This window comes from Protopterus annectens, chromosome 10.part0 (assembly GCF_019279795.1).
Source record: "Protopterus annectens isolate FY-2018-M chromosome 10.part0, PAN1.0, whole genome shotgun sequence".
In the NCBI taxonomy this organism is placed as follows: domain Eukaryota; kingdom Metazoa; phylum Chordata; order Ceratodontiformes; family Protopteridae; genus Protopterus; species Protopterus annectens.
In genome coordinates this window covers 1,371,600,042-1,371,625,242 of record NC_056744.1, presented here as the reverse complement: position 1 = coordinate 1,371,625,242, position 25,201 = coordinate 1,371,600,042, and the positions used below count along the sequence as shown (strand labels likewise).

Here is a 25,201-nt window from a genome sequence, read left to right as displayed (position 1 = left end):
ACCATAACTTTCAACATTTCAAATCCACATCTGTTAAATATTTCAAGTTATTTTTTATGAAAAATACTACTAGGTTCTACATTATTTGGGTATTTATATATACATAAACCTTTAGGCACAATGCCTTCAATTATACACTGTCTTAAATATGAGTTTTCAATATCCAACATTCTGAATTTAAGCGTCAACTTAGACATCTTATTTAACTTGGTGTTACAAGATTCAGTTACTGGTCATACTTTACCACCATTATCTTTAAATTTAGCAGTGAAGCTAACTTGCAATCAGTGTTTTAAATCAGTTCTACCTGTGTATGAAGCAGAGACCACAGTTCTTTGCTGCTGGCGAGGTGGAATTTCAGTTGCCAAAAGTTCATTCCTTATTGTTACTTCTTCAGTACCTCTCAAAATCCCTGGGGTCTGCTGAAACCCGTGTTCTGCTGCCAAATTCTTGTTTCCATTCACATACATTCCCTGCTTGTTGAACACACCATGTCCTCCATTACTTTCATTTCCTTTAGGGGAAGTCCCATTTGAAACCTCTTGATTCCACCCATTTTGGGCTCTGGAAAAATCTCCACCATGGATTGGCTGTGTGGTGTGAGTAGATCAATCAGTTGAGAAAGCTGACCAACCAGCTTCCTCATTTGGCCAATTTTCTCCTGTCTGCCCCTTTCTTCAGGTACTGTGCTGCTTTGCCCTTCCATATTCAGTAAAATAACTTAGAAACTCAAAAAAAAAAAAAAAACAAAAAAACAAACAAACAAACAAAAAACTGAATACAAGGCACCAAAAAGTCACCAGTAACAAAATCCAAACAAGTGCCTGGAAAGATGGAAAACAGCAGTCCACAGCATCGATGCCAATATTTTAATAATAAAAACACCAACACATAAATGCCTCACAAATAACAGTGTTTTCATCCCTAGTGTGCATACTTCATCAGATGTGGACAAAAAACATTAACACAACTTTTATACCCCTTTCATTATTCAATTTAAACAATAAAATTAGTAATATAATCAATTCAAATAAAACACGTGTTAAAATGCTGTTAAAAAGCCATTTAAAAACTTTTATAAAAACATACTGACAAAATACATCCTAAATGTGCATCTGCAAAAAATACATTTCTCTAGATAAAATAATGTTTAATTAGTTATAAAAAATTATAAAAATATTTTTGCATGAAACCTAAAATGCATGGTTAAAAAGTATATGAATATGTTTATATATTTTACACGCTGGTGAAATGCTAGCAAAGAGCTCCCTCTTGTGACCTTAACATGCCATTACATCCATTTTCTAGTCAGCAATGAAATTTTCAGAACACTTTAATGCTTACCCCCTAAGAGAATTCTAATTTATACAAATGGCTCATAATATTGTTATTTCCTAGGTGAGGAAGTTGCTAGTTGTTAAAATGTTTTTGTTCTCTATATTACAATTTGGCAGCTCTCATTTTTAACAATGGGGCAATGGAAGTATTTTCGTTCAAACCAGGTGGAACAGTGGCCTGCAATGTTATTTGCTACCATAACTCCCTGTATTCGATTTTTTCCTCTCAGAGATCCCCCCTCTTATTTCGTTCTTTACTTTTTCTAAAACAAAAAATGAGTAGCATGCATTTTATAGTCCTTCAAGTGTTAATATAAAGCATTTGTCTCTTTCATGGTTTGTATATCACAATAGTGTTCATAAATCCTTCTCCTCAGCTTATGTTCTGTTTTCCCTATATAAAAAGAATCGCATTCTTCACAGCTTGCAAGGTAAATTAACCCAGAAGAATTACAATTTAAAAATTCATTGCTAATTATTAACTTATTCCTACTAGCTAGGAATATTTTTTCTTTGTTCATGATGTAACTACATTGTGAGCACCGTCCACACTTAGAAGTCCCTTTCTTCCTTCTAACCACCTTACTATCTTTGTGGTCACCTTCTAACAAACATTTCAAAATCTGGGAGTTTTTTATAAACCACTTTTAATGTCTCCTTGGGAATGTCCCCTAAATCAGTGAACCCCACAAATCTTTCCCACTCCGTCTTCATAATTTTCTTAACCAAACCAGCACTAGCATTAAATTCTAGTACCACAGCATTCTCAACATCATCTATGGGTCCTGTACTCAATCCTGTTTAATTTGTTAATAACTCACCCAGAATAGGTTTGAATTTTTCTTTCCTACACACATTGACTTTGTGTTTTATTTTAACTAATTATATTACTAATTTTATTGTTTAAATTGAATAATGAGAGGGGTATAAAAGTTGGGTTAATGTTTTTGTCTGCATCTGATGAAGTCTGTACACTAGGAATGAAAATGCAGTGTTATTTGTGAGGCGTTAATGCGTTGGTGTTTTATTATTAAAATATTGGCATCGAAGCTATGGACTGCTGTTTTCCATCTTTCCAGGGCACTTGTTTGGATTTTGTTGCTGATGCCTAATAAACATAATACATGCTTTACTTTGAGCTGTTATGCCCCCAGTTTGATTTTTGCAGAAATGTACATGGTCAGTAACTCAGTACATTTCTGCTGCAGACATAGCTGTAACACAGATGCCTGTCTGCTTGCTGGATCACTAATTCACCTCATTTGCATGGTTTTCACCAGCAAATGAGGTGATTTGCATTATTCCATGGTGTCCATGTTGGAATAGTGCTGGGAGGCTCATGCACGCCCCCAGCCTTGTTTACTAGATTGCACAGGCTCCGATCTCCGTGTTTGAGCCGTACCACTATTCTTACACAGAGATTAGCTCCATTTAAGCTTTATTGAATTCTGGCCATAGTTTTCCAAAATAAAAATTTCAGGTCTTCTTTGGCTGCTGGTTCAAAGAGGGAGCGTTTTAAGGCCTGTAAAAGTACCATGAGATTCCAAAGGCAATGGGATCCTTAATAAGAGGTCTGAGAGGAAAAGTACCCTTAAGGAAGGGTTCATATTACATCATCGAACGCTTACAAAAGTGAACGATGATTAATCGACCCAATGTAAGCGAAAGCTTACAATGTCGAAAGGTCAGAACTGCGATTTTTTTTTCCAAGAGAAAAAAATCACTGTTCCAAAAAACAAAAAAAAAACTTTAAAACATTACATAAAGTGGGGGGCTTCACCACCCCCCTACTTAAATATACCAACTCCGAGATCGCACTACAGTGCCGAAAATGGCAAAGTAATGGAAGCAGCCAAGCAAATTCTTTCCCAGGGAAAGAATTCACTAAAAAGCCATTTCGCTATTTTGCCTTTTTGCTCTTTTCAGTTCAAGACGCATTCGACAGAATGCATCTTCGATCTCGTAATAGGAACCCTTAAGGAATTCTTCTCATAACTGAAGAGACATCCAATAATAGAAACTTTTTATAAAGGCAAAGGTCTGACAAAAACATACACTGGTTTCAGCAAACACCTTTCTCAGTATTACCACCAACAGCACAAACTGTCATAAATATATCAATGGTGGTATGACATCACTGAATCCTGCATAATTTAAAAATTAATTAAACACACATGCAACAGATGCATAACAATAAAGCACTGTGAAGTAATGAGATCTATCCAAATACACAAAGTTCATAAATAGATTGGGTTTATATGACTTCATCGAGTTTTCGGAAACTCAAAATTCATATGATTGAGACCATATGATCTAGTTTCCAAAAACTTGAAATAAAAGAAAAAAAAAGAATCTATATTTTTGCAGAGGGGCAAACCCCCCGACAACCCCCCTGCAAATAATATATGCCAGCTCTGGGATTACACTACAGAGTAAATTCCCTGATCCCCAACATACTGCAATCAACATAGAACTGCTTCAAAGGGGAATTTACCCTTTTCTCTGCAGTAGTGCGATCTCAGAGTTGGTATGTATAATTCGCTGCTCAGCAAAAATGTAGATTTATATACTTTTTTTATTTCGAGTTTTTGGAAACTTGGTCATATGGTGTCATCCATATGAATTTCAAGTTTCCAGAAACTCAATGAAGTCATATAAACCGAAACAGATTACATCAATTTAGTAAATGTAATAAATATTTAAAATACATAATAAATGTATTTTCTATTAAATATTAATAAAAACCCTTATTTAACCCAGACATAGATAAAGCATAATGAACATAATGAACACTAAGCATCTAGCAGATTGTCTTTTGCATTTATTATAAGGCCTGGATGAACCACTGGTCTCAGTCCCCTTAGCAAATTTTAGAGTTTTTTTTTAATTTTTCCACTTAAACTGCCTATTAAGCTTAGAGTCCTGCATATCTGATAATGTGTAGAACCCTAGAAGAAAGACATCTTGGACTGTATAACCATCATTCCAAGTGGAAAAACTAGGCAGTTAGCTTGAGGGCTTGAATGTTCAGGTTAGGCAGACTGAAATGATGGGATAAGAGATCTGGAAATTGCTCCAGAACTCAAGGAGGGTGCACTAATTGAGTCCAAAGGAAGGGAAACCATACCTTTCTAGGCCAGTAACGGGCAATGACAATGACTTTGCATTACTGCTGGGATGCTTTCTGTAGAAGCTATGGAATGAGGGGGTCAGCGAGTCTATCAGTGACTCCCTCTCTAAGGGGATCAGGGCAAAGTAACTGCTACATGTGAAGTTGTGGGGAGAAGCAAAGAGATTGCAGCATGGTTGGCCCTATTGACAAAATGGCCATTTCACCACAGACAAATGGATATTCCGTTCATGAGACAATAGAATAGACCTGCTCAATCTGCTCAGAATATGCATTGTTATTAGAAAGCTGTTGAGAGAGATCTTCTGCTACCACACTCTCATCACCTCAACACAAGGGGTAAGAGCAAGTCCCTCCTTGCACATTGATGTACCAGACAACTGACGTGTTGTCCATCTGTAAAGCAATTATCCCCAGAGGTAGAACATCCTGGAATGGCTGCAATGCTAAGAGGGCTGTTCTCATCACTAGAACATTGATGTGCAGATTGTCCTCAGCAGGACCAATTGCCTTGAATTGTCTTCCCCAAGCAGTGTCCCCCCATCCTAGCTAGAAAGCGTCTGTGGTCACCATGGCCTTGGGGATTTGTATAGCAAGATTCATTGGTTGTCACCTTACTGACAACTGGACAGCAAAAATCCATTGTTGTACTCTCGTATAATATCTCACCAGTGAAAAGAGTGTAATCAAGGTAGCCATGCAGCTTAGCAGTTATAAAACTAACTTGGCTGGAGGGATTTGAAGAGAAAGTAGTTGCAGGGCCTGATTTTGTAATGTGGACAGTATGGAGTGTGGCAGCCTGGCTATCTGAGCACAATGTCTAAATAAGCACCTATGAACTCCAGGATTTCTATGGCAGCAAGATGTAACTTCTTGTAATTGATTGTGATGCCCCGTTTGAAGAAAATGTGAAGAAGGTTATCTCTGACATGAATCAAGGGATGCATGGTGGTGAATGCTAGCAATCTTAATTGAGCTGCAACCACTGCCATGCATTTGCTGGCCACCTGGGGCACTGTGTGGAGAAAAAGGACAGGACTCTGAACTGGAAATGACTGGCTCTCAGCCAGAAGCGAATAAACTTCCTGGACCATCTGTCTGTTTTGATACAATTGTACACATCCTCAAGGTCTATCAAGTGCATCCAATTGTCCTTCCATAACAATGTAAGTATGGCCTGAAAAACCTTGACCATTCAGAAATTTTAGTGTTTGACAAATTCACATGGCTTAGGTCTAAGATCAGTCTGAGGCCTCCATTTGTCTTTGGCACCAAAAATAATCTTGAGTAAGTTCCAAATCCTTGCTGGTCTGTAGGACCTTTAGGATGACTCCTTTTGTTAGCAGCATTTTGATTTCAAAGGCTGCATCTTTTCTCTGATAGAGTGATACATTGGGTAATTTATTTGACACTTTCAGTAGCAGATGAGAAAATGGAATCTATTATTTATTTAACATTTGTTTACAGGGAAAGTCTGACTAGGAATGGGTCAATTTTCAGCAGAGGGCTGGAAGAAATGCTCTAGATACATGCCTTTGTAATATGGGAGGAAATTGGAGCACCAGAGGAAACCCACATGAACACAGGGGGGACATACAGACTCTGCACAGAAGGCACCCTAGCTGAGAATTGAACCAGATAACCTCTTGCTATGAGGTGACAACACAAACCACTGCATCACTGCATCTCTGGTAATGATGGTCTGCACCCAGACATCTTTAGTGATGGATGCCCAGCCTTCCAGGTACAGAGATAAGCACCCCCAACTGCCTGCAAAATGCAGCAGTCAGGCAGTCCTTCAGAAGTGCTGGTAAGACTTCTTGACAGAAGGACCCCCTGAAGTCTTGGTTATACGCACATCCTCTGCCATGTGGGTGATGTCTACCACTATAGTTTCCTCCTCTGCTCTGAGGGAATCTATCACCACAGGAGTCCTGAGAAAATCCCTGGCATTTTCAGAACTACATCTTCTTACCCCCTTTTTTGGTTTCTGCAGAAGGTTCTCTGAGGGGTAGAAAGCCATATTCTTATAGCAGTCAGAAATTTCCCATCCTTTTCACTCCTGGAGTGTCTCTTTAATCTTAGGTCCATCAAAGGAAGTATTGACAAAGCATGTCTTAAATCTCCACAAAGTCACATAAGTGCACCCAGGTATGCCTCCAACCTATAATGCTTGATTCTGCAGCTCATAAAAACCTTCCCTAGTGTTCTAGATTAGACACATAGAGAAGGATTGAAGGGTGGCTGATTGCAAATGCATAGTTTTCTTGTCATCCACAAACATGGACACAGAGAGGGACCTGGACAGCTCATTAGTCAAGTCCCTTTAAAACCCCGTAATGTGTGCCAAGTAATTTAGTGTTTGCAAAGCAAAGGTCATCAAAGCATACACTCACTTCCTGTATCTGTCTAAGACCCTAGACTATCTATTAGGGGGATGGAATGTTGGACTCTCATCGCTGAGTTCCTCTTTAGTGGCTGCTGCCAGCACCACAGCATCAATAGGGGGTATGGTCCTTTGACACTACTAGATATTTGTCTGGCTGCAGAGTGAAGGGTTCTGCCACTTCTGGATCCTTCCATGCCCAGCAAAAGATGAGATCCACCATCTCACCTGCTGGGGATGACTACCCAGGAAGTAGCTGAGCTGGTGACAAAAGCCATGAGGAGCATGGACTCCTCCAAGGAAGATGCTTCAGAAGACCAACCACCTTTCTGTCTCAGAAGCTCAAGAATCTGTCTGAATGAAATATCCCCAAGGGGTGATCTGGGGAATCCTTCCCCTTCATTGAAGTCTGTGTCTTGTATTAGTGTTTTTTGTGGGGAGTCATTATGCCTCCTCTTATACTTGTGCTTTCAAGAGACATACACCGGGGGGGGGGGGGGTGATCCATGAAGAACTGAACTTCTCAGGGGAGTCCTGTATGAGTACTGACTCAAGGCTAGTACAGACTGTCGTGATGGAATAGAATGAGCAGGCACAGGACTCAGGACAGACAGTTGAGGAGGAGGAGGACTCAAGGAGGGCAAGGATGTCCAATCTCTTGATGTTGAGACAGTTCTCTCCACTGTATCGAAGGCAGAAGCCAAAGGAGACCACAAACCACCCAGTAGGCACCAAAGCCACCTGACTAGACAACTAAGAGAATCCCCCTGACCTTGTCTCAAAATAGTCAGGGCTGAGCTGTCTAGCACCAAAGCTCTGAGAGGAAGAAATGGCTCCAGCAGTCTCAGAGTTGAACCCCAACCCCCATGTCATGAGCTCCATGATCCCTACATCTCCAACAGTCAGTGCCGGTTGGATCAGAGAAGATGCTGGAGTCAACTAACACCACAACTTCAGACCCAAAACAAACAAACCCAGAATTCTCAGATCTGACTCTTCCAACTGGAGGACAGTTTGGAGTAGGAGCAGTAATGGGGACCTGGGAAATTCCGAAGCTCATGAGTCTGATGAGAACCCCCCAACTGAATTTGGGTCCTAAGGAATTTCTTCATCATTCTGTCCACATCCCTAAAAGTGTTTAAAAAATGTTAGAATAAGTTTATGTGGTTTACTATTAAAATTTCGAATGGCACAACGTCGACTGTGCTATAGTCGGCAACGGAAGTTCGAAAACATCGAATGTCGAAGTAAAAAAATCAATCTAGGAATGGTTTTAACATGGGTCAAGGTAGGTGTTCAGTATTATTCTGAACTACAAACATCTCCCCTACCTCGACCCATGTTAAAACCCATTCCTAGATTGTTTTTTTGACTTCGACATTATCATTTTCGAACTTCAGAGTTCGACTATAGTACAGTCGATGGAGTGCCGTTCAAAATTTTATTAGTAAACTGTTTATGTGTATGGTTTTGGGCCTCATGCCCCCCCTCTCTTCAACTAAGGATTTTAGTAATTCTTATACCAACAATAGTATGCAAGCATTACTAAGGGTAGAAGCAGTGACCAGTTGTTAAGCATAAGGTGGTTGCTACACTGTCTTAGAACATCTAATGTAATCAATTTGGCCATAGATGGGATGACAGCCTTGTTGCCAGAGGGAGAACATCTAGGGTTGGTCAGAGAACTCCAGGGTTGTCAGAAGACTACTATAACTGATCCTGAAAATGTTTTAAGTATTTAGTTTTATACTCTCAAGGTAGGTTAGAGGGTTGCTAATTTAGTAGTATTTAATGAAGACAGAATTAGATTATATTATCCAAAGTATTTATAATGTCACACAACTGCTTTGCATACTTACAACTCATAGTACTAAATGTGTGAGATCTAGTATCATTCCAATGTTTGAGAAAGTATAAAAGAAGACTGATCTCTGACATGAGAGTAATAGAGATGTGAAGAGAAAGGGAGTCAGGGTTGTTAGATTGTAGGGAATGACTGGGATGTTAAGGTGCTGAAATGTTTTCTAGGAAGATACAGTGTCACAAGTGCAGACATTTGAACATGAAATGGGAGAAAATGAGAGAAGAACAGTGTTGAATATGGAGTCAGTTTTGGAAAAGATAATGCAGCAGTGTTCTTTTTGAGAGGAGCAGACCTTAAAATATCATATTTTATTTTGAATAACCAGAACCATGGCAGTACTGGAATCAGGCTCAGAAGATAGAGAATGTATTTAAGGATAGGTATTTCAACACACTTATTCACACTGTTTACCAAACTTCACTTGGAGGAAAATGCATCAGGTGTTTCGCAAACTGGAAAAAATAAAGTGGGGTAGAAGCTAATGCTCATTTGAAATTTAAACATTTTTAAAACAGTTTAAAGCAGATAGTGATTTCTCATTTGTGGGAGGTCAGATTTATTTTCTTAGCAGTTCTGAACAGCATGACTTTTATATTTGATACATTTATGGTGAGTTGCTTTTTGCAGAGCAGTTTGATTAGAAGGGAGAGATCATTTTAGAGTCTTGGAAAAGATGAAGGAGGCAGAAAGCTCAGCTTGAGTGATGACTATATTATCTGCATAGCAAATAATACTTTTCTGTCAGGGGTTATTGGTTAGGCCTGAGTTCATGGATATGAAGAAAAATAAAGGGCTTAAAGTGTATAATTAGGAAACTACACTAAGGACAGTAAAGCAATGGTGTAGGGCAATCTCCTGCCAGGTGTTAGAAAATATACTTGACTGATGGGCAGTCTAGTTTGTTAAATCTGACTTTGTTGGGAAAGAGTGGATGTGGTGCAGAAAAAAAGAATGTAGCAGGATATATTTAAAGTCTCATTTTAAGGAAAGATACAACTGGTACCATTTAACAAAATGTTTCATTCTCCTATGCCCCTTGCTTAAATACAGATAGTTAATATCACTTACAGGAATACAGGCAACTAAATAAAATACTCTTATTATATCCAGAGACAAATTAATTGTTTTACCATTTCCAAGATCATAGTCATTTCCTGGTGCAATCCATGTCAATATGAATGTCTTTTCGTTTATTTTAGCTTCCAGATCAGTAATTTTACTGGGTGGAAATGTGTCTCGGAGTGGTCCAGATGGAACTCCAACTACAGAAAACGATCCTCCTGAAGATGTTCTGCTGAAGCTGCCCACATCAACATTAAAGTCATCATATTCTACTGGTGGCTTTGATGGATTAAAATAGACTTTACCTTCAAAATAAAATTCATAATAATAAAAATAAATTTTCAAATCAGTAGAAACACATTATAGTATATATAATTAAAGCATAACATATCAATATGTTGAGCATCATTTAATCACTTATTTAAAATTCATAGTATGGTCTACTTGGGAAGCTTAAGTGAAACTTTCTGGAAGGCATCCATGCAATATTTAACATTACAGTATTCCATATGCCTGAATAAAGGCATGCTACATTATGAAGGATTTTGATATTGCAAAAACAGCACTGTAAGCTTCATTTCATAAAGGAACATAAGCAATGTATTTTTCAAATGATTTATCACTGAAAATGTTAGTTTTGGATATATGTATTATAACAAGTAAGTGTTGACTAGATCTTCAAGTCAGCATGCATATTAAAAAGCAAGAATGGAATTTACTAAAGAGTACATTTTTTATATTCAGTTATTCCTTCAGGCGTGTTTCAATTCACAGCAGTGAAGGAGTTATTTGAAATACTAAGTGGGTGTTGTATTCACCCAACAGTTTCCAGAGGTGTGAAAATTATCTGTAGGTACTTCAGTAAATAATGCTCCTTCTCATGTGGTTGTATGAGAATAAACACCTTCAGTGGTATTGATGTCTGGTGCTGTCTGCTACTGCCTTAATAGACAGACCAAATATTTCTGCCCCCCCCCCCGTATGCACAGTGCAGTCCTCTCTGTTGCACTATGTAAATTACAGTGATAATAAAATAGTCAAAATTATCTTTAGGCTGCACTTTGGACATCTAAATGCACTATTCAGGTTGAGTAATGCTCCTCATATTCATACTTGTTCAATAACCAGGATAGATCAGCAAATGGATTTTGTTAAACAACAGCTTGATGAACAGGTTAAAAGTCAGTAGAGATTGCAGCTGGATCCCTGTGAAATTAGTTTTTTTAAATGTATCCTATGATTAATGATGCTATATCAATCTACAATGGTCTACAAGCATTGCTTCTGGTGAGTACCTTTTAAGGTTTAATAAGAAGACTTTCAGGTTTGCAATCTCGGAGTTAGTATATTTAATTTACCGGGGGTGTGGGAGGTACAGGGGGGCTTGCCCTCCTGCAGAAATGTAGTAAAAAGTGTATTTGTTAGTTTGGTGTTGTTATAGGTGGAGTGGATGTTATTTACATGTGCTTTGTAGTTTTTGATGTTGTGATGCAAAGTTTCAATGTTCTGAGTTTTCAATATTGTGAGTCTTCAGTGTTTTGGGTTTTCAATGTTATGGTCTCAGTGTCTTGAGATTCAGTGTTATAGGAATTAGATGTTTTGAAGTAGAACTATATATATATATATATATATATATACATGTGTGTGTGTGTGTGTGTGTGTGTATGTACAGAGAGAGACAGAGAAAGAGAAGGTGGATCATAGGATATACAAGTCAGTTTGACCAAAGGCCATGGATGCTTTGTCAGTTACCACCCACAGGCTCTACCACCTCTTTCAAGAAGGGTAAGACCTGTAAAGTATATTTAAAAGTACCAATCCAGATGCCCAACCTATGTGTGAAGGATGACAGGGAATCACATTGCTTGACCTGAAGTCGATGCCTATTCCAGAGAATGGTAAGGCATTGGTAGGTGAACCTATTATTTAGTTTGATTTGTTTTCTGATTAAGTTGAGATCCCTTGTTCTAGTGTTGGCCACACTATTCAACTTTTCAAGAAAAAGAAGGTCAAGGATAATAGGATTATTGAAGGTGCAGTAAGCAAGGTGCAGCTGTGGGAGGTTGGCATAATAGTTAAAGTGTTTACCTTACAAACACAAAGTGCAGAGTTTGATTATCCCATAGGGTAATTGGCTAGGCTTAAAGTGGCCTACAGGGGCAGTTAGCTTAGTAGTAATCTATAATCCTAAGATCTCCCTTCAAGAGTCTATATGGCATACAGTACAGGGACAAGGATTCCAGCTTCTTCTGGTAACTAAGAATTTTGAGGCCAGAAATGCTTTTTGTTAGGAATGACTGTTTTCTTTTGAGGTTTTTTTATGTATTTAGTAAGATAAATGTCAAAAGGCATGTTATATTCAATTTAGCGTCTAACCAAAGCAGACTATAAGGAAACTATAACTTTTTTTACTTTAGAAGAGATACCTTTGGCAATTAATTACGAGATACAGAAGCCTTTTCTAACTATGTTTGCCACATGGTGATCAAAAGAAATGGATCAACTGAGGAGTTCAGGTCATTAATTATTGTCTTGCTTGAGACTGATGTATTATTAATGCAATAAGTTAAAGCAATTTGGTGTTTCCCATATGACATGAAACTGCATTTCTTGGTGTTTAGTTTAAGCCTTTTTTAGGTGCACCAGGTGTTGACTTAGGTTAATTTATTGTGAAGGGTATAAGTAAATGATACTTATAATATGGCTAACCCAAGATTCCTGTTATCAGTTTTTAAGGTTAGAATAATAAATGCTAAACAGAATGGGGTCCAACACAGATCCCCAGAAACTCCATTGGCCATCTTCTCAGTGACTGAGGAGTTGTTATTGACTCTGACAATGGACATTCTCTCTCTCTCGCTATCTCTGAGTATGTTTGATATCCATCTTACTACATAAAGATTTATGTTTAAGACCATTAGCTTGTTTGCAATTTCATCATGTGGTATTATGTTGAATGCCTTGGCCAGGTCAAGATAGGCCACATGGACAGTGTGACTACTGTCCATTACCAGTATGACCTTTTCAATGAAACTTACAAGATTTAATAGGCACGACATACCTTTTACAAAGCAGGATTTTTCTGAGTCGATCCTAATTAGATTTCTGATGCCATCATTAATGAGGTCAATGATAATGCTCTCCATGGCTTTGCAGACAAAATTTGTAAGGCTTAGGGGTCTATAGTTTCCTGGGTCCATGGTGAGACCACCGTCATAAGATGACATCACTAATGCAGTTTGCCAGAATTCAGGGACAATATCTTTAGCTAGGCTTAGGCTAAACAGTTTAAGGAGTTAATCAGCAAAATTATGGTTAACACTTTTTATTAGCCAACCTAGTGCTTTTGTTGGGACACTTGGAATAAATGTTTTGGTCTTTGATAGTATCCTTAGGACATGATCCTTGGAGATTATAGTTTCAGGAGAGATGGTGGCAGCAAATGTGTTTGCTAGTATGTTAGCAATGTCTTTTAGATTAGCATGGAAGGCACGATTATAGAAAACTTCTGAGATGTGATGTGAATTATTCTTTAGTTTACTAATGTAGCTGAAGATGGTTGAACATCACCTTAGTTGTTAACCTGAGTTCATGGGTTGCTTTACTAGTCTTAATAGCTGCCATTATTTTCTTTGGCAGGTCTATTTTTAAATTATCTTAGAGGTTCATAGGTTCATAGGTTGGTACTAGGCTATTGGCCCTAGGGCCTATACAAGCCTAGCCATAACAATTCCTTGGCTATTTCTTCCCACAGTATTTACTTCCCTGTTCAGCTGAGAGACTCTGGTCATACAGGGTAATTTCAGCAGTTTCTTTCCGGTGTCATTTGTTTTTGAATTTGCCTCTATATTTGGTTTAAGGAGGGGTAGCCTGATGAATGCATTTGTCTTAATGGACATAAAGATCCTTAGCACAGGTAGCTGCATATCCTGAGTCTACTGTGGAGTTTTCATGATGAACATAGAGACTGAGATTTTGTTGTATAATTGTAAACATTTTACCTTTTCGAAGTCTCTAAAGAGGATGGTATTGGTCATCAGGGGAGTGAATACTCTGAGGGTAAATGTAACCAGTAAGTGGTCTGATTTAACTAATGAGGGACAGGTCAGGGGGAGGGAACAGGCTGAAGTCATGCTGGTGAGAAGCAGGTTCAGAATGTTCCCATCTCTATAATTTTTTTTGTTTACCCAGTCCAAGAAACATTCTGCATACCCTATTTGGGAAATATAGGTACAGTAGTCTACATAGGGGTAGTTGAAGTTGCCAGTGATTAATGACCCACTACTTCTAGGGGTATTTTTAAAGTACTCCACAAAATTTTCATGATCTTGGGAAATTGGAAGGAGATTAATAACAAGCTGTAATTGGCAGTTTGGCTTCCCTAAGGTGATCTGGAATGTGAGCCCATTGCAGGGATCTTTGGGTGCCACATTTAAAGAGCTACTGTCACAGATGAACACCAAGACTCTACCAAAGTTGCCAGTGGGCTTAAAGACATGGTAGACACATAATCCAGGAACATGGGGGGGTACTCCCTTTTTATTTGAACCATGTCTCAGTAAATACACAAACACTGATGCATTCCAGATGCAGAAGTGCCTCCAAACCAAGCAGTATATTGTTAAAGACTTCGGACACTGGGAAGGATCACCTTCATGTTGCTCAGTTTAAGATTTAATTTGTTTGTTAGGATGGTATGCTCATTAGATGAACTTTACCTAAAAACGACACAATGTGGCAGCAAAGACCTTGACTAGTATGAAGAAACCCTTGGCAGGAAGAGGAAAAAGCATGTTGGATTGTCAACTATCTTGTCCCAGTGCAGGTGACACAAACTGAATACCCCTGGAATGACACCAGCTACTTAGAGAACCCAGTTATCTTTTACTTGATCCTGGGCATCATTCTCAGTGAAGAGAGGAAAAAACTCAGAACCAGAGTCTTACCCTTGACTAAAGCTTGCATAGCAAGTTCCAGGATGTCCTTCTGCACACACACACACACACACACACACACACACACACACACACACACACGCGCACACACACACACACACACACACACACACACACACACACACACACACACACTTTTAAGGAAAATTTGCTTTCCATAGATTTATTTATTTATTTATTTGCAGTTGTTTAACCAGGATAGTCCTTTGGGCCCAAAGAACCCGTTTTCAATGGAGTCCTGGGGAGAAAAGCTCCACATACAGATTATAACAAAGATTAAGTTCCACACATAGATTACATGAAGATTACAGAGAGTAACATTATACAATTTCTGGTTATAAACAGGTCAAATATATTTTAATCAAAAGTAATAAATGCAATAGTATTAAAAGTAGAAAATATATATATTTTTTTTTTTAGTGGGATAGGTAGTTAGATGCAGTTAGAGATTGCTAGGTATAAGTAAGGAATTATAGGGATAGGTAGTTAGATGCAGTAGGCTAAGAGATTGCTAGGTATAAGTAAGGAATTATATACTACAAGCAAGCTTGAATTCACTATCTGGGATTTGTAAGAAGGGGAAGAGAAGAAGAGTGGAGAGTAGGTTATGGGGGATGGGAGCAGGAGCATTGCCATGTTGACGTTAGATGAGAATGAAGTAGTTTTTTAAAGTATGGGAGGCTAGTGGTTGTACGAATGGAGGGGGGTAGGGTGGCTGATCGATAGATAGATAGATAGATAGATAGATAGATAGATAGATAGACAGATAGATAGATAAGATAAAAGGCTTTGTAGACTTAATTCAGTTATAAATGACAAATGGCAGTATTTCAAACAAAAGTTAATTGTAAAACTGGGTGAAAAGAAAAGAAAATATATAATCTTTGAGAAATGTATAATAGTTTTCAACATTATGAGCCGTGTGCCTCTGTATTCAATTTGTTGTTTTAAATTCCACATATTTTACATATATTTTGAAAAAAATATTACACTCAGTTCTGCAGCCTACTCACAAACTATATGGTACAACTGAAGCTTTCACAGAGATGTATCAAAAAGCCACTCACAGGTTTCAGGGCTTGTTTTATAGTCAAAGACAAGACTACAGCAACCCCCTCGCTTCACTCTAACCTTTTGCCTCATTGGAAGGGACCTGTGCTCAACACACACAGATCAGTAAATGATTTCATACTATTTGAAACCCATTGCTTAGAATACACCTTAGTGACATGAGCCCAAGAAGACACTCAATCCCAATAAAAATTAATGTTAACAATACTGTGAAACGTGATAACTTCAGATCTTAATGATTCCTCTTTTAATTAAACTCAGAACAACAATCCATTTCTAGGAATGAAATAAAACTTTGATTTAAGCAAGTAGCAGAATACAGAAACAAGGAAAAATATAGTCACATAAACTAATGAAATAAAATGAAGCATAAAAAATGGCTAGTAGCCTGTAGCCATTTTAGGATCATCATGTGTTTTATCATGTTTTATCACGTTCATTAGAACCAATATCAAAGTAGGTATATTATCTTATTAAATATTTTTCTAGATCTATACCTTAAGCATTTATAGTTATTGAAACTATATTTTGTGAATAAACATATATATATATATATATATATATATATATATATATAAATATTATTTTTACCATTGTCAACATATCCTGGTATGTATGCAGCACGATTCTGTCTCCGGCTTTCTAATTTGGTTGTTTCCTTTCCCTGAACTCGGACTCTTAAGCTATATCGGCCACTTTCATTAAAGGAAGTAAAATATCTCGAATAAATTCCATCACGCTTTGCAACATCTGGATCTAAATGAAAGGGAGAGGAGAAAGTGTGACAATATATGTAAGTATTTTAAAATATTTTATGAGATCTCATTCCTCCTGTTTACAGAATAAAAAAGAAAATTAATATCCAGAAATGAAACCAGAAATTATTAAATAGCTCCATTACATATATTATGACTCATTCGGGTGTGTCCATTGTTATGAAGCTTAAAGAATGTTTATGATTCATTAATCTTCACATTTTTGAACATTTTACATAAAAAATCATTATGTCTCTACAAGTGTAACTTTTGTACCCACTATCATATGATGTTTGGTGTTACTACTATATTCAATGAACCCCAGCGCAAAATATATTTTCCTATATTTTAGTAACTAGAGATACTGTATGAGAACAGTAGTTAGTTTATATCTCTATCAATTTATATATCTAGCTATATCTAGCTATCCATCTATCTATTCTGTCTTCTATCTATCTATCTATCTATCTATCTATCTATCTATCTATCTATCTCTCTATCTAAGGAGAATTTCTAGCATGATAAGCTAGAAATTCCTCATAAGCAAAGCACCACAGGTAACCCCCCCCCCCATACCTCTCAACCTGGAAACATAAAAAATCTGGACAAAGGCCCATGAAAAATAGGTACAAATCTGTTTGTCGATTAACATAAAATTTGCATATATAATTATACAACCCCACCCACTCCAATGGAATTGTGGAATACCAAGTTTCAAATGCAAACTGAAGAACAGACAACCAAAATATGGCCACAGAGTCCCCCTGCAGCAATTCCAATGTCCCATTACTTGGTTATTTTGTCCCATTTACAATAAACACTGTAATGTGCATACTGCTTTACTTCTACAATGATTATTTGAATTTCATTTAAAATTTTTATTTTACATTTTAATGCACAAACACTAACAGACATCTGCAAAACAAAGCAATACAGTCTCCTAATGAAAATAGATTTAGCATTAAAACTTCTCTGCCCTTGAAACTCACATTCATTGAAACAGCATTGAAATCCACATTCAAAGAAAATGCATCTGGCCAGTGGTGGCTAAAGATTACCTTTGGGCTATTTTCAAATCATAGGCCCCTTGCACATGAAACATACATGTGTTCTTTGAATCACCTTCCTGACTATATTAAATGATATTCCTGGTATAATATAGCACACTTGTTAGAGTGCATTTTAAAGTTATTGTTTTGACCATTTTTCCAGTAAGCAATGAAACAAAATGCATGAACCAATAATAACAAAACTGCCCAATTCAGAGCACTTCCATCATAAAAGTCTACTCAAACTTCTACAGTCCACCAGTATCGGTAAATATGCACAATCTCTGCAGAAGCAAAAGTCATCTAAATAATTCCACATTAAAGAGATCCGTAACTAATAAAGAGGTTGCTGCTAGTAAACAACTTTAGATTTCATTGTTTCATCTACAAGTTAAGTGCCTGTTGCCCTTGAAGAATAAATTGCTTATGTTACATTAAAAAAATGATAGCTAGTGATATTTCAATAGGGAATGGATGGCAACTGATAACAGGTTCATAGTTACTAGGTATCTCAACCAAAGGAGGATGTTTTCAGGTTGCAGCATCCACTGCCTTTAAAAGTACAACACAGTACTGTATCAGCAATTCAACTACATATTCTGGGAGGAGAACCCATAGACTTCTGCAGTAAAGGTAAGTATACTACCTGGTTAAGAGGTATGGTTTGTATCTTACACACACAGACACAGACACACACACACACACACACACACACACACACACACACACACACACACACACACACACACACACACACACACACACACACACACACACACACACACACACACACACACACACACACACACACACACACACACACACACCATACAAAACTATCACATGATGCATGCAAACAAATACATGATCTGATTTATTTCCCGGTTATGAATAATATGCAAAACATAAGGTACATTGCTGTGCATAGTGTATCAAACTTACCTCTACAAAAAAACCTGTTTTGGAAATGGAAGCCCACCACATTATTTTGCTGTGTCTCATTCTACAAGACAGTGTTGCCTTCAGATGGAGCAGACCAACATATATTCAGTGGCTTGCAGAAAGAATTCAGCAACACAGCTGGGATTCCATACAGCCAATAATTTTCAACAAACATGTCTACTGTGCAAATGACAATGTGAAAAATAACTTTTTACTGTTGTAATACTCTACAAGCATGCACATATATTCATATTTACACAAAACAGTCCCTGCAACCCACATATATCCTGCCTGTGCAACATCCGAGGATTGCCATCTAAAATATCTAAGGCTGACAACAGCATACCACAGATGACATATGACATCTCTCATACTGCAATGTCAGAAAAAAAGAGTTCTTCTTTTAGTACAGATGGATAGTTCTATTACTGCAAGAGGCAGTAAAATGTAGAACTTACTGGTGCTGCTGCTGCTTCCTTAAAAACAAGGAAGAGTGCAATGATCATGCTTTGGCAGTCACACTAAAGGCTGGCTATGGGCTGCTGGATAGATGTATGACTACCATATACCTGATTCTTTTAGACTAACACCTGCTGCTGCACTATGTATGCACTCAAATGGGAGGCATCAACCACAAGAAACACTACATCACAGATTGCCCAGGAGCAAACAGGGGTGTTTTCCATCAATGTTAATATGAAATTCCCTCACTAAAAAATGGCACATATGGCAAAGCACCAGCATTGTCTTCATCCAGCTGTACCACTTACCCATCTGCTTAAAGGAATATGCTATCTTGGAATGCATTACAAAAATAATGTAGGAAACCATCCAGTTTCTCCACTGTGAGGAAGAGGATTCCAGCCTCCTGCCCATTTCCACTGACACTAGCATCCATGACTTGGTCTTCAACCTATGTAAGCTTAGAAATTAAACATTAATACATGGGCCCTCATATGTTTGGTAAATTGTGCACTACCTATATCAATAACCATCTGAAGTGTCAGGAACCACTAGAGAGAGTCTCAAAACATGAAGAGTGAATGGTCAAAAGAATGGATTTACATATATGAAGTCTGAGATGGCCATTTCCCAGAACATTCCTTAGTATCGCGATCATGAAGTTGGTATATACAAGTTCTGGGGATGGAGAGGCTTACCCCATTAAAAAAAAAAAGTTTAAAGGAGGAAAGCAATTTTCGAGATTCACCTTTCTCCAGAAATTTGGTCTTTTTTATCAGCTTGTCAGTACTCAGTATTGTAAGTGTCAACATTTCATTAGGAGAGCCATCCAAATCATTATGACTTCTTCAGCAAACCAAACAATTTGGCCATTGGTATACATTTATTTATTTATTTGACATTTGTTAACCAGGTTAGTCCAACTGGACAGCAGCCCTTTTCCAGCAGAGGCCTGAGGAGAAAAGCTCCAAGTAGTACATGAGCCATAAGTAATCAAATGACAGAGTAAAAAAAGCATTTAGAGTCAACAATATATGTAAACATATATAGTAAACAACATGACAAAACAGTCAGAGAAACAAAAACTTGCTAGAACATGTACAATGTCTTAAAACATATTAGAGTTCAAAAGTTACATACAGTACTAAGAAGATAACTAAAATTGGTCGCATGCAAGCAAAATAAAGTCAACAGATAAATTATAAATGTACACTATATACAGAAGATGATCCCAAGGCACAGATCACTATACAAGTCTACAGTGCTGTAGATTGTGACAGAACTATCTGTTAGTAGATTTGTAAGAGAAGGAGCAGAGATGGTTGCTGCAAGAGAATTAGAGGACTACGAGAGGAGGGGAAGATGGGGTTAAGTAGGGTGATTGCATAAGCATGACCATAAATTATGAATGGTATCCTTTAGAGCTGTTTCTTTAGAGTTAGGATTTGGTATTGATCTAACACTAGGTGACAGTTTATTCCAGGAATTTGTCACTGAGTAGCCATAGAGGAGTTTGCCAGTATTTTTGTTTGGCACATATACTTCTAGAAAATGCTGTTGAGAGCTACGGAGGGCTTGGTTGGGAGTGTAAGGATGGATGAGGGAAGAAAGAGAGAGGGGCAGGAGGAAGGTTCATATAAGACAGAATGAGTCATGAAAAGCTGAGGTTTAGTAGGATTTGATGTTGAAATTCCAGCCACTGTAGGTTTTTCAAGGCTATGCAATGGTGAGACTGGTAGGGGGTGACTGAAGGCAAATCTTGCAATTTTATTATAGGTGAGTTCCAATTTAGATATAAGCTTGGACTGGAGGTGTGTAAGAATAGGGGCTGCATAGAGTAGGGTGGGGAGTAGGAAAGCTTGTACAAGGGAGATCCTACAAGCATTTGTGAGGAGATGCTTATACCTGTATAGAAGGCCTAATTTTTATGAGTCTTTTTAATACACTACTGAGTATGCAGATTGAACTTTAGCTGGTTATCAATAATAAACTCCCAAAAGCTTTGTATGAGGTTCAACAGGGAGGACAATGTTTTTTAGGGAGGAGATACTAAAGGTAGCTTTAGGATGTTGGAGAGATTTAGGAAGGAATAGGAGAAGTTTAGTTTTCTAAGGGTTAAGTAGAAGTTAGTTGGAAGTTAGCCATTTTTTGATTGACTGCAGAGACTATTGGATGTTGGTGTGAAGATGGGAGATTTTGTCAGAGCAGGAAATGATTGTAGAATCAGCAGCATATTGTATAACTGAACAGAGTGGAGAGAAAGAGTGGAGATCATTAATAAAGATATTAAGAAATATGGGTCCAAGAATGAACCTTGGGGTACCCTTATTTGTACAGGTAAGAAGGGAGTAAAATTAGATTGCCATTTAGCTGCTTGGAATCTATTGGAGATGTAGCTGGAGATCCAAGAAAGCACAGAGTTTGTGACATTAAAGGTAGTTAGTTTGAATAGAAGTAGTCTGTGGGAAACAGTGTTGAAGGCTTTTGTGAGATCCAGAAACAGACAGGAGACTAACTTATTTTTATCACGAGAATTAGAGACAGAGTTTGTGAAGGATGTCAGAGCAGTAGCTGCACTATGTTTTGGGTGAGACCCATGCTGTGTAGGGGTAAGGAGATTTTCTAGCAGAAGGTGATCAAAGAGCTGTTTATGAATGCATTTTATAGAATTCTGACAGGGGAGATAGAATGACAATTGGCCTGAAATTTGAAGGGCCAGTTGAGCTACCACCTTGGTGTAAGGGCATGGCATAAAATTTCTTACAGATGTCAGGTACAAAATTTTCCTTGATGGATCTATTTACTAATATGGCGATAGGGTAAGCAATAGAATTAGCAGCAATTTTTAGGAACTGAGGAGGAAGGTTGTCAACTGATGGAGTACTTGTTAGAGGCCATAAATACCTGTATTATATGTCTAAACAGCTTGGCAGAAAAACTGTTTCTGACCTTAGTCCAGGGCTGGATCCTGTCTGACTTTGATAGCAGACTGGTAATCAACACCAAACGAACACCAAGGATCCTCAGGCACAAACTCTTTAATGGGAACAAGCACGAATAAATAATACAGTACACCAAGCACAGCAAAAGATTAACGTTTTCTTGAAATCTTGAAATAAAATGATCATTTTATATATTTAATATATTATATTTAAATGTGGTTAGGTTTTAAATACTTAATTTATACTTCATACCTATTTATACATTCCTATACATCTATTACTGTTTCTTTGAATGTATTTAAATACAACGTGTACTTCAACATTTTACCTACATCAATACTATTGGATGACAGTTTAAAGGCAGCCCTATAAATTCATGGTTTTGATGGTTAATCAATTGTAATCTGATGAAGTTGGTGACAAAAACGGGATTTCAAGAGAACGTTAATTTTTTGCTGTGTTTGGTGAAATGTATTATTTATTCGTGCTTGTTCCCATTAAAGAGTTGGTGCCTGAGGATCCTTGGTGTTCGTTTGGTGTTGATTACCAGTCTGTTTTTGGGCACCTGCCTTTTACTTTTTTTATTAGTGACTTTGAGAGCACCTTGATGTTATTCTCCTGAAGCACATTTCATAAGATGAAAAGTAAGATTTGCTTCTACCATTCTTCACAGTTGGCAAGGCAAAATGTACAGCAGATGGGAATGATCACATTGTATGGCAGGAATACGGCTGTACCCTTACAAATATGTTGTTTTGTTGTGTCTCCCACCTGGTTCTCTTCAGTTTGCTTTACCTTTGCAGATGTCACCTTCTAACGAAGATCAACTCCAGAAATCTGAACCTTCATCACAAGATTAACAGCACCTGCTGAAGTGAGAAATTTTCTAACCAACTGCATCTCTTGTCTTTGGAATTGATTCCTCTTATATATCAAATGATGCATCTCCTTAGCCACCTTTAAAATCCGGCTAGATGACTGGATGGGTGATTGTGAATGTAAGGATTTTAACCTTTCTAGCAATCAAACATGTTGGGAGACAGAGACAACTCACAAGAGTTTCCACTGTTCTCAAACAGGCTTCCAATCCATGTAGAATAAAGTACTTCCTTGACCCAATTCAAACACGTTCTGCACAAGTGGATAGAAAATTTCAAAGTTATGAGAGTGCGATACTATTTAAGCATGGAAAACTAAATGGTAAGAAAAAATTACTTTGCTGTGTCAACAATAAATTCAGGTTTGAGTGTTCACATTTTCGGGCAATAAAAGTATTCAAGGTATTTTAGCACAAAAACAGAACCATATGTGAAGCTAGTATCTGTACACTTGCAATTTCTCTGATGTACTTTATTAATAACTGAGCAGTGAATGAAATGAGCATCAGTATGTTATGCATGCATTGAATTCCGTTAAAGTCTTTCCTTCCATATGAAGAAAATTTGTGGTATCACATTATTCTGAATTCACTGTCTTCCCTCCTTATGATCCACCAAAATATGTACAAGTACAACAAGTCATCAAAGGAAAAACTCTTCAGTACAAATTGCATCCAGGAAGCAACCAGTGCAAATGGAAAATAATTAATGTACATTGCAGCAAACCAAAATGCAATGATTTTGCTACCAAGCTAAACAATCATAAAACTCCTTAAATAAAGAGCATTCCTTCCTTCATTCATTCATTCAACTAATAATAGTAATTGCTTTAATAAAACAGTACCTCCCATAAAAGAGTAGTAGCATTAATTAAAAGTCCATCAACTAACAGATAAAATAGCCTTAATAAATTAAGAACTCATTAAACAGCAAAGCATTCATTGAAAGTCCAAGTCCAATGAGTAAAAATAATATTCAACTAGGAGATAAAAACAGCCTTGGTGAATTAAGAATTCTTACATATCTATCTCCATCCCATATACTGTGTTTATTTTAACTGTGGAGCTTTTCTCCCAGGGCCTCCGCTGAAAATGGACCTACGTCCAGTCGGACACTCCCTGTCAACAAATATAAATAAATAAATAAATAAATAAATAATAAACAGCCAACAAAGTCTCTAGCTCTCCTTTATAGCAACAACAAATACATAATAACCAGTATTGGCAGCAATGGCAGGAGGATACCCCACAGAAATATGCCTCTAAGGCATTCCTTATAAATCATTTACCACTTCCAATCAGCATCAGGGACAAATCCAGAAATAACCAAGACAGGGACACTTAATATCAGTACTGTTAACTTAAGTCCTCATCAGAATAAGAGAATGTGAATTAATATACATTTTTCTGAAGTAAAGAGGCAATATTATAATAATAACTATTACAACTATTTAATAAGTGCAATTTACTGCCTATTTCTCCAAAAAAGGCAATTTGTTTATATGCAAAGACAACTGCATTCATGTATTATATATTAATTTGACACACCACTCCACCACCAGTCCTATACATAACACAGCAATTAATATCCAGATACTAGTCTGTATATACTTATAAGTAAACAAATCCAGAAATAAAATTCATATGGGGAACATTCAGGGACACTTAAAATATTTGTATTGTGTTAACTTGAGACATTGACAGAATAAGAGAATGTAATTCAATATACATTTTTATGAAGTAAAAAAGTCTATAATTCTTAATCTCTTTTTAATCATTGTCATAGAATCATAGGTATGTAGGTACTAGGCTATCGACCGCAAAGCCTACGTAAGCCTAGTCAACAAGGTTCCCTGGCTTACGCCACCCAAGAAAGTTATTTTCCTGTGCCACTGTCAAGCAGAGACACAGACGTGATCCCTGGGGTGTATTTCCTATTTCCCATCCCCTCATCAAGATTCTTCTTGAAGAGTGCTAATGAAGAACTTTGCTTGACATAGATGTGTAGCCTGTTCCAGAGTATGGGAAGTCTCTGGGACAGGAATCTATCCCTCCAGCACAAACTCATCTCTTAATAGCAGTACTGGATTGATGTAAACAACACATACAACCTTGGCCAACAGTGAAGAAACTAAATACACCAGCAAAGCTCTGCAAGTACAGCAAGGTGCAGTGACCAAAATACATGTAAACCATGTAAATCCAAAATCAAAATAAGCCAGCATTCAACAAGGTCAGTCATTCAACCTCCTTAATGTGCCAATATATTTGTTAAGTTAACAACAGCCATGAAAGATCTGTGATGACATAAAAGTGCAATCTTCACCAACTGTTTCTCCAAATAGGTAATTATGTAAAATCAAAATGAG

The 25,201-nt window shown here is 37.4% G+C and overlaps 1 protein-coding gene across 1 annotated transcript in view; it reads right to left on the bottom strand.

Moving 5' to 3' along the window:
• Positions 1 to 9,692: 9,692 nt before the first annotated feature.
• LOC122814282 overlaps positions 9,693 to 25,201 on the bottom strand; it is a 572,950-nt gene continuing 557,441 nt past the window's right edge. Inside the window, exons 7-8 of the mRNA XM_044086872.1 lie at positions 16,397 to 16,561; positions 9,693 to 10,084 (exon numbers count right to left, since the gene is read on the bottom strand). Coding sequence (XP_043942807.1) covers positions 9,693 to 10,084; positions 16,397 to 16,561 — 557 coding nt within the window. The remainder of the gene's footprint in view (positions 10,085 to 16,396; positions 16,562 to 25,201) is intronic.